The following is a 13112-nucleotide window of genomic DNA, read 5'->3' as shown; positions in this document are numbered from 1 at the left end:
GCTTGGGGCAGAAGGGTGGTACCCACCATCACCCACCCACACCAGCATCTGCACATGGGGAGAAAGCCATGCAAGTTGGCAAGCATTCACATGTACCCTGCAGGACAGAAGGCTGGTCTGAGAGAGCTGGCTGGGCGCGGGAAGCCTTTGCCAGAGAGAGATAATACCTTGTTTGCCAACCTGCCTCCACTGCCAACATGACAAAGTTCAGAACAGCGTGGACCAATCTCAACACATGGATCTCACATCTCACCCAATGAACCCAAGGAACCTCCCCTTCTTTCTGAGAACTCCCCTTTGATATATATTGGAGACACACCCCTGCTTTTCTCACTGGAGTGTCTCTGTACTTCGTGGGAGTGCAGCTGCACCAGAAGAGAGGAGGAATTTTAACCTTTTCCATTTGATCAAAGCCTGAACTAACGGGATTTTTCTAGAGATGGCGTTTACAAAAGACCACAGACTGACCATGAATGATGGCAACAAAATCCCCGTCTATGGATTCGGCACCTATTGCGGAGATGCTGTAAGTAGAGTGCCCTGACTTTTACTATTTCTATAGTAAATTGTGCTTTGCACTAGCTGAGTGCCTAGTCCTCATGATCATGACAGTATTGGACAGTAGGTAGAAGGCTGGTTCATGTACTGTGGTACAAACTGTGCCTTGTACAAACATATAGCGAATTACAGACAATTACAGCCTTTGCTTACTTTGAGACACAATAAGACAGTTGTGTTGTTTTGGGGATCTTTCCAATACTTTCTGCTGAGTCACAAAAGCTCACATTAAAATACAGTATAGCAGTTAGTCTTGAAGGTGTCACATGATTTTTGTCTTTGTGTGTGTGTGTGTGTGTGTGTGGTTGTCCCTAATTCTTTTTGGATTGTGCCTGATACGCTTCTGAGCAAAGGTTGTCTTTTCCACTGGTTGTTTTGGGTTTTTCGGGCTCTTTGGCCGTGTTCTGAAGTTTGTTCTTCCTAACGTTTTGCCAGTCTCTGTGGCCGGCATCTTCAGAGGACCAGAACATACCAGAAAATAATAAATGATAGGTAGACAAGAGAGAGAACATTAAATTAAATGCTGGCAGGTGGGAAGGCCTGGACGTAAAGCCATGTTTTTAGTTGAGTTTTAAATGTACCCAGCGTAGAGGCTGCGCAAATCTCAGGAGGGAGATTGTCCCAAAGGCGAGGAGCCACCGCCGAGAAGGCCCGGTTTCGTGTCTTTTCCCTCCGGGCCTCCCTCGGCGTCAGGCTCCTTAACCTCACCTCCTGGCTCACGTGGGTGATCCGGGTAGATCTTGGTGGGAGCAGGCGTTCCACCAGGTATCAAGGTCCCAAACCATTTAGGGCCTTGTAAGTAAGCATTAAAACTTTGAAGTCGATGTGGAAAGGAATGGGCAGCCAATGCAGTCTGGCCAGTGTAGGAGAAATGTGATGGTATTTTCTCTCTCCAGTAGGGAGTCTGGCCGCTGCGTTCTGCACCATCTGAAGTTCCCATATCAACCTCAAAAGTAGCCCCACGTAGAGCGCGTTGCAGTGGTCTAATCTTGAGATTATGAGCACGTGCACTAAGGTGGTGAGCGTCCCCGTGTCGAGGTAGGGCCGCAGCCAGGCGATCTGCCAAAGGTGGAAAAAGGCGGAGCGGACAACCGTCGCCACCTGTGTTTCCATGGTGAGCGTCGGGTCCAGATGTAACCCCACTCGCCGGAGCCAGGGCCGCCCCCCCCCCAACGAGAGAGAGCCACCCAAGCCACCAGCCACGGGGGCCTCCACCCTCAGAACTTCCGTCTTGTCCGGGTTCAGCCTCAGGCCATTCTCCTGCATCCATTCCAGTACAGTCCCCAGGCAGCGCTGAAGGGACAGGACGGCATCACCTGCAGTTGGTAAAAAGGAGATGTAGAGCTGGGTGTCATCAGCATACTGGTGACACGACGCTCCACACCCCCTGATGACCCCAGCTAGCGGCCTCATATAGATGTTAAACAGCATTGGGGTGATAATCGACCCCTGTGGAACCCCACAGTTGGCGCTCCATGGGGCCGAGACGCTCTCCCCAAGCTGAACTCTCTGGGGATGATCCTCCAAGAAGGAACGGAGCCAGGCTAACGCCAAGCCACCAATTCCCAGCTCGGAGAGCCTCCCCAGGAGGATACCATGGTCGACGGTATCAAAGGCCGCCGAGATGTCGAGGAGGACCAACAGAAATGTTTTGCCCCTGTCAGCCTCCCTCAACAAGTCATCATACAGGGCGACGAATGCCGTCTCTGTACCGTGACGCGGCCTGAAGCCCGACTGGAACGGATCCAGGGCATCTGTTTCATCCAGGAGAGCCTGAAGCTGATCTGCCACCACCCTCTCCACCACTTTGCTCATGAAAGGAACATTGGCGACGGGCCTATAATTGCCAATTTCGTCCGCCGCCAAACTACATTTCTTTCTTATGGGCCTAATGAATGTCTCCTTGAGGGCAGGTGGAAACATTAGATCCTGGCCGTGAAAGCCTTCGCGAATATGTTGTCTTTTCCATTTGTTTCTGCCCTCGTTTCAATAAGACAACTTGTTTCACAGCACCTGAGGGCTGCCAGCTGATTTAGGAGGGGCAGAGATTGTGGGACCCACATAGCAGAGCAGAGCCTGGGCCCCCACAGCATTTGCCCTCAGAGAGGGCCATTTTTCTCTCCTTCAGGCGTGGCCAGCTCTGCCTCATGGCGCCCCCCCCCCCCAGCAGTGGAGACATCACAGATTTTGCTGGTAACATTGCTAGAAGCAATACTGTTTGTACAGCTCCACCCTCTGGAACCAAGCCAGAGAGGTCAGAGTAGTGGTTTGAAGACTAGGGTGGGAAGTGGGTGGTGGGAAGATGGGGAGGGATAGAAGATGATGAATTGTCCTAATGGATCTCTAACATGGTGAAGCTAGGTATATTTCATAGTGTGAAATACAAGGGGATAATTGTTTATGTGCCGCATGACCTTTTGTTAGTTTAGTGTGTTCGGTTGCGGAACAAGAGGTTGGGATTTCAATTCTCCACTGCGCTTCCAGGGCAAGGAGACAACTTGTGTAGCCTAAGGGAAGCTGCACAGTCCCAGAGTGTCCTGATCAGAAGGGAATGGTAAACCACTTAATCCAAGTTCTACTGATTTGTTTATCTGTGAAGATTCTCAGTCATCCAGGTGAGTTTATCTGGAATTTGAGTCATGGCAGCTTGACTTCTTTCTTACTAGTTTGAAATGTTGTGCTACTCATCTAAGTAGCTTCACACATACACACACCCTCCATTGTCCATCTAACGAGCCTATTCAGACCAGGGGAAGAGAAACCAACCTGGAGGATATATCGGGGATCTCCTACCAACTCTTCTCAGATTGAAGAAGCTACTTGGATGAGTAGCAAAACATTTCAACCTAACAAGAAAGAAGTCCAGTTGCCATGACTCAACTTCCAGATACTCTACAGACATTGTTCAAAAAATTCCACTAAGTCTGGATCTATGAAGAAGGCAGTTATTGTTACTGTGGTGGTTGTTGTTGTTGTTGATGACATACATAGGCTGTTTTTTTGTGATGCACAGTGGGGAATTGAACACCATCTAGGATATCTAACTGAAGTGACTCAGAACATATACGTGTGTGTGTACGCACACGCATGTATGCACACGCACACACACACACATGAACGTGTTTCAGAAATAACAATACTGGCTGCCACAATTACTGCTTCCAACAAAGTCATGGCTAATGCAACTTATTCTTGAAAATAATAATAATATTAATAAAGTCCTATCATCTACGTTCTAATATTTTAAACTGGCAGAGCCAAAAAAGCAAGTGCGAGGAAGCTGTCAAGACAGCAATAGAAGTTGGCTTCCGTCACATTGATGGCGCATACTTATATGACACTGAAGATCAGGTTGGACGCGCTGTTCGACAGAAGATTGCTGATGGGACAATAAAAAGGGAAGACATTTTTTACACAGGAAAGGTATGGTAACCACTTCTGAATGTCCTTTTCTTCTTGATCAACCAAAATATAATGAACATGTTGTAGAAAAGCCATTGTTCAATAACACATTTCATACACATTATCAAGGTTATTCATGAATAAGGTTGCTCTGTACTATTTATGCCATTGATTACAGGAATGCTCTCTTATTAGTAAATGTATCTGTTATTGTTCAAGAGGACTTGAATTTTTTTAACTTTCAAAATGTTCATTCCAAAAAGTTTCCTTTTTCTGGTTACTAGATGGACAGGGTTTTCTTCAGATGTTCAGGTGTAGAGCTGTGACACCCCCTTACAGGCACATTAATAGAGCAGGACAGGCTCACAAGAATAATTGCTTTCAGGAACACCATATGTATTAATCTACTACTGTTGCACTGTGGACACCACAGATATCAGGGCCAAAGAAACTATGAATTTTTCAGCTTTGTTTCGCCAGATTCTGGCTGCTTAAACAACTCGTGTTCTCCATGGCCTATGACTGCCTGTTCCTTTTCATTTCACAGAACTAATGGCCAGAATCCTATGGAAGACTTACACAGGCATAAGTGATCTGCCACAAACTATGGGAGCAAATTCCCCTAATTAACAAGATATTGCTCACATTCATAGTCATGCAGAAATGCAAGTGGCAACTTGTTAATTAGCAGCAATTATTTGCTGCAGTTTAAGCCATTACACTTACACTGCTGGAAAGGGTTGTAAACATTGTACCTTTGCTCTTGTATTAAACGTGATTATATATCAATATTAGAGAGAGAAAGAGAGCTATCATATGTCTTTTATTCTTCTCAGCTAGGCATTTTCTCTTAGCTCAAAGGCTGCAAGCAAGTTCAATTATATGGTTGCAGGTTTTTTGGGCTGTTTGGCCGTGTTCCGAAGGCGATTCTTCCTAAGGTTCCCCAGTCTCTTTGGCCGGCATCTTCAGAGGACAGGAGAGATGGTTGGGATTTGCCTTTAATGCCGGAGGTGGGAACGCAACGACAATCCCATTTGCCTGTAAAGCCTGCCCCCCAAGATACCTATTGTTAGAGAATGGAAGATTGTTATTAACCCAACACGTACCAGATGAGAAGTCAGAACCTGGCCACAAGAAGCAAATTGTTCCTTGGCTAAGATCTCTCCCTGCTAAGATCTCTGCCTGCTACAGTCCTGCTGTTCTGTGGTTGTTATCAAAGATTAAACATCTGTAAATTTCTGACAGCTTTGGAGTACCTTCCACCGGCCTGAGTTAGTTCGGAAGTGCTTAGAAGAATCTCTGAAGAAGCTCCAGTTTGACTACATGGATCTGTTCATAATTCACAGTCCTTATTCTATGAAGGTGAGGATTCCTCAATAACATTGAAAGCATTACAGCACAATTTAACTGATGAAAAGTAACATTCCCCATGTCTGTCTGAGCATACATGTTCACTAATAACATGTATTGGTTTGGTTGTCATGATTTTGCCAATGAATATAAAAAACTGTAATTTGTGGAGAGACACAGGCCAGAAAATGATATTAGAGATAGTCCATGATATGAAGTGAGAAATTCGTAACTTACGAAAGCATCTGAGTATCCCAGCACAAACTGCTCTCACTTGTGGGATTATGCAAACTAGCTTTGATTTAAATCTTGTTCCCTTCTCTGCAACATACTTTCAGGTCCAGTTAACAGCTCTTCATAATCCCCCGTTTTTGGTCATAGTTTCAAGACATCCGGCTCTTTCTCATGGACAGATTACTCTGCTCCCTTCTAAAGCCTAACTGCATATATTTTATTTTTTATTCACAGCCTGGCCCAGAATTAAGGCCCAGGGGAGAAAATGGAAAATTAATTCCTGATGTGGTAGATCTTCGTAAAACATGGGAGGTAGGTGACAGCCCTTACAAAATCAGGACTCTTAGTATTAATATTGTTACTATTTGTTTCTACAAGACAGAAAATGATTCACAGCACCTTAAGAGGAGTGTCCTATGAATATCCTAGTACAGTGGTGCCTTGACTTATGAACATAATTGGTTCCAGAACTCCGGTCATAACTCGAAATGGTTGTAAATTGAAGCACTATTTCCCATAGGAATGCACTAAAATGCAATTAATCCATTCTGGCTGAAGAAAAAAAATCACCCAAAAAGAAAAAAGCACGGACATGATTAATTCATCCAACACAATTAATCCATTCAGGCTTGGGGGGTGGGAGGAGAACAGCAAACAAACCGTGCAAGACCCTTTGGAAATGCAAAAAAGCAAAGCAGAAAGCAAACAAACTGTGCAAGACCCTTAGGAAATGCAAAAAAGCAAAGCAGAAAGTTGTTCCTGCCCCCGTCACGCCTTTTATTTAGCTAAATAAAACAGCAACCATTTGAACTCTCTCTCATATCAAGGTTATTGGCATTAAAACTTTGGCTCGTTGTTCCAAAAGACTAGCTCCTGGTTTCAACAGGAGCCCCAAGGATTGCTGTCATTGTCATTAAGGTTCATGAATTGTCTTGCCGCTGCTCCATCCCCTGCATTTCAAATGGCATGATGGTCCCAGGTGTGCAACACTCTCTGGCCATTGTGTCTGTCTGTTAAACGAGTATTAACGTAACGTGACATAAACATAACAAAGATACACACACACACCTCAAAACAATTACAACAGTGATGTATCGTAGCCCAAATCTAGATGCTAAATTTGTACAGCCAACCCTGGTTTCTAAGCTGGCTGGAGCATTAAAGGGAAGGCGTCACCTTCCTGATCTAGGCTCAATGGCAACTAAGAGATTGATGAGTTACCAAATCTGCCCTGTTTTCTTTCCCAGGCGATGGAGGCGTGCAAAGACGCAGGCTTGGTGAAGTCTATTGGAGTGTCTAATTTCACCATTAAGCAGCTGGAGATGATCCTGAACAAGCCAGGGCTGAAATACAAGCCTGTTTTGAACCAGGTGAAATGAAATTACCATTTATGCATGTGTGAATTGATATCAAGGTCTGATACCTACCCTTCCTTCAGGCTCCCAATGGCTTCCCTGCGTCAACAGGAATCCTAAGGGACCCCAGTATCTGAGAGGCCAGAATACAAAGTTTTAAATTAGGTCCTTTTGAATAAAATGCAAATAACCATAAAGGTATTAATGATAATACCTTTATGGCTCCTCAGTTTTTAAAAATCTGTTGGCAGTTAAGTAGCACTATAAGTACTGTTTCTTCCCATGTTGCTCCCAGGATTGATGGTTATTCTCTGTTCATAAAACACCAGAAGGGGATTAAACAAAATTATTAATAAGTACAGCCCTAGAATGAAGGACAGTCTGAGAGAAAAGCTATATAGGATGCGTTCACGATCCCAAGCTCTAAATGCATAGACTCCAGAGGCTGTGATGCTGCAAACCCACAAGCACAAAAACATGACCATTTTGATGGGCTGGAAAACAGAGTGCATATAAAAAGACAAGCACATGTTTTAGTGGATGAATACTGCAAGGTATATAAACATGCACAAACGTGTACTTACTTCTCAGTCTCCCTTCTGGCTTACTGCATTCTTGCCTTTCCCTTCTGAAGTTTCCTTTTTGGACCGTGTTTGTGGCTTGTCTCACTGCAGGTCGAATGTCATGTCTATTGGAGCCGAAACAAGCTGCTGGCCTTCTGCAACTCTCATGGGATCCTCCTGGAAGCATATAGTGTCTTGGGAACTCAGAGGGATCCTGCATGGTAAGACAGAGTGTGAGTGAGTGAGTGAAAGAGAGAGAGAGAGAGAATTGGGGAATGCCCACCTCCTTGGGCCTCTGCTCTTCTCCATTGCAGGAATTCTGCTCTCAGGAGGTTGTCCATGTGGCAATTGATTCTTCAGGTTCAAAGGTCTCTCCATCCCCTTTAAAGCACTTTGGGACCACATTATCTCAGGGACCCCTGAGTGCCCACAAAATTTTTTCCCAGCCTTGCCATCAGTATTGGAGGCCTTGCTGTCAGCCACGCCCACACCTAAGATTCCAATGGGACTTTTTGAGGGGAAGCAATTCATTCTGGAATTGTTTCCTAGAAGGATTCATCAACCTCCTCCCTTCACAAATCGAGGAACGCTTTAAAAAATTATGTAACTTTTGCTGGTTTCCATTTAAAATGCTATATTTGTTGAATTCGTTATTTTTATGAAGAGCAGCGTTGGTTGGTTGCTTTAACGGCAATCGATTTTGTTCATCAGTTGCATTTCAATTGTATTGTAAGCTCCTTCTAGTTAAAATTTGGATTATAGCAATCAATAAGAATGGAGAGTATTCAATAAGGAATGTAAGAAAAGATTCTAAACACGTATATCCTGCTTCAGTGTCTATGATTTATCAGGTGGCTTTGATCAGGGTTTCTCCAAGACCAGACCTTTTAACATGAAACTCCATTTCCTTCCTCTCTCCCACAATCAGCCTGTTTTCTGTGGCCACTGAGCATGCTCAGTTGTCATTAAGACTTATTAACATTTCCCCCCTAAACTTTGGGGGCACCATTGATGTATAAAACCGAGAGCTAAAGTGGTGTAGCAGGTAGAATGTAGGACTAGGGCACTGGAGACCAAGGTTCAAATCACACATACTTTGAAAACCCTATTAAGGGAGCGACCAGACAGGTGTTTCCAATGGTGTTTGTACCTTGTTGCTCATTGTTCCTTTCAGTGTTTATTCTGTCAACTGCACAACCTTAGTGCTAGTCACGATTCAATCCGATCTCTCAGCGTGAATATGTGGTATGTTTTGTTTGGCCAACAAAAATGAGGGGTGGAATTTTTGTCGTTTCTATTTGCACTGTTTTAATTTGCTTTTGTTTTGTTTGATTGGCTGTGTCGGTCCGTTAGGGTGTTATTGGGCATGTCCAGATAACAATACTGATAATGCACACATTGGGGGATTGTGTGAGAGTGAACCCTATTCCTTTTGAATAGATTTGCTTTCCCTTTCTCGTTTGTATTCCTGCATCGAGCAGGGGTTTGGACTTGAAGGCCCTGTTGGCCCCTTCCAGCTTCACTCTTCTATGATTCTAATGTGACTACCTAACAGGATAGATCAGAACTTACCTGTTCTTCTTGAAGACTCAGTCCTGAACGCCATTGCCAAGAAGTACAGCCGAACCCCGGCTCTGGTGGCCCTACGCCATCAGTTGCAACGTGGTGTGGTGGTCCTTGCCAAGTCTTTCAACAAACATCGCATTGAGGAAATAATCCAGGTAAAACAGCAAAAGTAAATGCTTGCCACTGCACCTGTGTCTGCATCGCTTGCCCTCTATTTAGGAGTAGTTGGTATAGATCTGTGTTTCCCTTCAGACAGTCTTCTGGGCTATACAATTGTAAATTGCAGGACAATTTTTCAGATAATTACTGCCTCTTGACTTTTTTATTCCTTAAATGCTGTCCTTGCATGTAGTAAACTAAACAGAAGAAGGGGAGGGTGGTGGCAAGTATTTCTTTATGAGCTACTTGTTTAATACATGCAGGGTTATTTTTGCCTTGTTTTGATAGAGGAGCATGTGGAAGTAAGGTATCTGGAGAATATACTTCTTAGTATAGCAAACACTACTACAGCAGACTGTGTCTTTCTGTGTATATTAAAGTAATAAATAAGTTTAGGATTTGAAGAGGAGAACCTGGCAATTACCGGTATATTTTAATATATTACCATTACCATCCAATTCACATTCTAAAACACTGTAGGCCAACATTTTGTGCTTTTGCCATCTTGTTCTGCTTGATGTTTAAACCAGCTTTGCCCATTTGGATCCTATCCTGCTGTGTAGGTCTGCAAATCATTCAAATGACAACCGATGGGAGTTTTAGTCCAGTACAGCTAAAGGGTGACAAGGCTGAGGAAATTTGAGTGCAGTTTCACTTTGCATAAGGAGAGAGAGGTTGCCTCAGAGGAAGAACAGAGCCAGGTCCCTGGCTGAAGCGCCAGAGGGTGGGCGCTTGACTCCCTACGGTGCCTCCTGAGAGAAGAGCCTGCCTGTGTAGCCTTGGGCAAGATGCAGAACCCCCCCCCCCAAGTGCTCTCAGGAGGAGGGATTGCTCAGCTCCTTCTTAGTACAGTAGGACAACTGTAACCACGGGGAATTGTTCCAAACCCTTCTGCAGATTCTGAAAAATGCAGATTATAGCAAACACTATTGTGATTTTTTTTTAAAAAAAAAATGCTACACATTGCATAGTATGGCTCACTCTGGTGGCCAGTTCTGTTAAAGTCATTGTATGAAAGAAATCTTTGGGGGATTTTCTTTTAATATTTTTAATATTTTCAAAATTTGCCTAAATGGCCCCAACTGTACTTTGTGTCCAAAATAGTCACTATAAGCTGGAATTGATTTTGTGGAACATGTTTATTTATTTATATCCAGTGGTGCCTGCTCTGACTGGCAGCAGCTCTGCAGGTCTCTCAGGGTCACACGCCCCTCGTGGTTCTACCTGGCAGTGCTAGAGATGTGGCACCTCGACCTTGGTGCAGGTCACACCTGCGGCAAATCCCTGGATTGCTTTCTGGGACGGCCCAATTCTTCTCCTTCTGCCTGAGGGAAAGGGCAGGATGGCTCCATCCCCTTCGACATAACTGGAATCAACTGTATTGGTCACCGAGTCTTACTTCAGCAGAAAAACTTGGGAGGCTATGATGTCCTGAGTCAGACCCTTGGTACATTTAATCTGATACTCACTCCCTATATTTGTTTAGTACTACCTGAAGATAAAAAGGGTGTGGTTGCACTGTGGGTTAAACCGCAGAAGCCTCTGTGCTGTAGGGTCAGAAGACCAGAAGTCGTAAGATCGAATCCACACGACAGAGTGAGCTCCCGTCGCTTATCCCAGCTCCTGCCAACCTAGCAGTTTGAAAGCATGTAAAAATGCGAGTAGATTCCACCACGGTGGAAAGGTAATGGGGTTCCATGTCTAGTCACGCCGGCCACGTGACCACGGAAACTGTCTTCGGACAAACGCTGTATAGCTTACAAACGGGGATGAGCACCGCCCCCTAGAGTTGGACACGACTGGGCTAAATTTACCTACCTGAAGATACCAGGATTGGAAGTTGCATGTAAAGCATGTGCTCTGCCGCAGATACATAGCTTCTCTTAATGTACTAGACAGTTTCATGCTCAAGGACAGCAGATAAATAGTAGTGGTGTAGAACATGCCATTGGGCCTCTATCAGAGGGTTATGGCTGGAGAGCTGGACCCTTCAAAGCATCTCGAACCTCACTTCACTAACGATAGGTCTGGCCCTTGCCTCCATCTTTCCTCATGCATGACGACATCAGTCAAGCACAGTGGAATGTATCTTTCTGTCAAAGTCATGATGAGAATAATTTGAGACGTAGTAAAATCATTAGAGGGAGAGCCCAAACATGGTGGCCGATAACCTGTTTGGAGCATAAGGGCGACCACACGACCACATACAGGTACCTCTGCTCTGACAAGCCCCCAGTACACAACTATTTGTGCAAGCACCACAGAACTAACCTTGGAAAGGTAAGACGGCCGAAGAAAGGGAACACGCACTCACGCAGTCATGGGATCTAATAGAGTACCGGTCTATATGCATGGCTCTTTCAAGGCTGTTGTGGGTTTTTCGGGCTTCTTGGCCATGTTCTGAAGGTGGTTCTTCCTAACGTTTCACCAGTCTCTGTGGCCGGCATCTTCAGAGGACAGCAAACTTGAGAGCCTTACCCAGAGCACAGTTTGCTGTCCTCTGAAGATGCCGGCCACAGAGACTGGCGAAACGTTAGGAAGAACCACCTTCAGAACATGGCCAAGAAGCCCGAAAAACCCACAACAACCATTAGATCCCGGCCGTGAAAGCCTTCGCGAATACATCTTTCAAGGCTGTAAGCCTATATTGCTTAGTATAGAGAATGCGCTTGGAGTGAAGCATCCGTGGCGAAAGCTTTTTGAGTCTCTACATTTTGTAACTCGGTTCTTCATCTCTGCTGTTCTCAAAGCAAACATATATCTGAGCTACCAAAGAACAAAATTGCAACTCAGCTTTTTCTTCTCTCAGGTATTTGATTTCTCTCTCTCCGAGGAAGACATGAAAACTCTTGACGGCCTCAACAAAAACCAGTCATACCTTAAAGATGGATTGTAAGTCACTTTTGAAAATTCATTTAGACAATAAATATATATATTAGGAGTTCATTCCCCAGTGTGCATACCAAGAGAAAAGCCAGTCTGGGCATGCTGCACGGTCGCCAAGCTTCCCTGGAAGAAGGAAATGGCAAACCACTTCTGAGTAGTACTTTATGCCTAGAATACACTGGAGCCACTGGAAGGGATGTCTTGATAACACATGATTATTAAAAGTGGTTTATTTAATGAAATTCTGTCTAAAGCAACAGGGAAAGGAAGGAATCTCCTGTCTCCAAGGGCCAGCTGTCAACTGATATTTGCTGTTTATTTGGTCTTTCAGAACCGATCACCATCCCCTATTTCAACAGCCAGATAACTGAAGAATTATTCACCACTTGTGATTATGCTGACACTCCAGAGACCCACCACAGCTGCATCTAGCCTTATTTTCTGCTTTGTAACCTGTGGTTTGTGCAACAGAAGTGTGCTTCCCTCTGTGCAGTGATCCTTCCTGAATCATGAGCTGCAGGTTTCCTCCCTTCCTGCTGACCTCACCAATCCTGTACCCGCCATCTCAATCAGATGTGCACGTCTTCCCGAATGCCGAAATAAAAGCTATCCCTTTGCTGGGTGCTTGAGCCTTTATTGTGAACCATGAAAGTGGAATTGAAATAAATATGATTTTTGTTGCTGATATTATTTATAGAGGGATGTCTCTATGTTATGCATATAAATTGTTTTAATTATTATTCGCTCCTTTTAAGGGTCCCCTGAGGACCCACCTTTGGCAAAGAGTAGGCTTCTTAAAATACATCCCTTTTTTCTTGTTGTTTGTTATGAAGCGATCAGGACAGAAAAGGTATGCGTTGGATTCTGTTTCTTTAGCTCATGAGATTTACAGTCGCTTGGTAATTTTAAAAACATCCAAAAATGTTATGTATCATCAAGTCAGTTTTAGTGTAGTGACTATATGAGCTCATGGGCTTGAAAATGTCACATAATTTAACACTGCCACTCGAAAGAGCTTCTGCTGGGACCCTAACAAATT

General features: G+C 44.4%; 1 protein-coding gene across 4 annotated transcripts in view; it reads left to right on the top strand.

Annotated features, from left to right (window-relative positions):
• The window catches only part of LOC110071445 (aldo-keto reductase family 1 member C3), a 74004-nt gene extending 61246 nt beyond the window's left edge, over window positions 1-12758 (top strand). For 3 of the 4 annotated variants that reach the window (XM_078376373.1, XM_078376375.1, XM_078376376.1), the window contains one exon: window positions 12405-12690. In XM_078376373.1, coding sequence (XP_078232499.1) covers window positions 12405-12444 — 40 coding nt within the window. In that variant the 3' untranslated portion in view covers window positions 12445-12690. Of the gene's footprint in view, window positions 1-273; window positions 527-3813; window positions 3982-5205; window positions 5323-5778; window positions 5857-6791; window positions 6915-7573; window positions 7684-9017; window positions 9184-11996; window positions 12080-12404 lie in introns of those variants that run through there. The other variant, XM_072999794.2, reaches the window with a different exon arrangement.
• Window positions 12759-13112: the final 354 nt, after the last annotated feature.

The sequence above is a fragment of the Pogona vitticeps genome, chromosome 5, assembly GCF_051106095.1.
Source record: "Pogona vitticeps strain Pit_001003342236 chromosome 5, PviZW2.1, whole genome shotgun sequence".
Lineage (NCBI taxonomy): Eukaryota > Metazoa > Chordata > Lepidosauria > Squamata > Agamidae > Pogona > Pogona vitticeps.
This window is presented reverse-complemented; position numbering and strand designations above follow the sequence as displayed.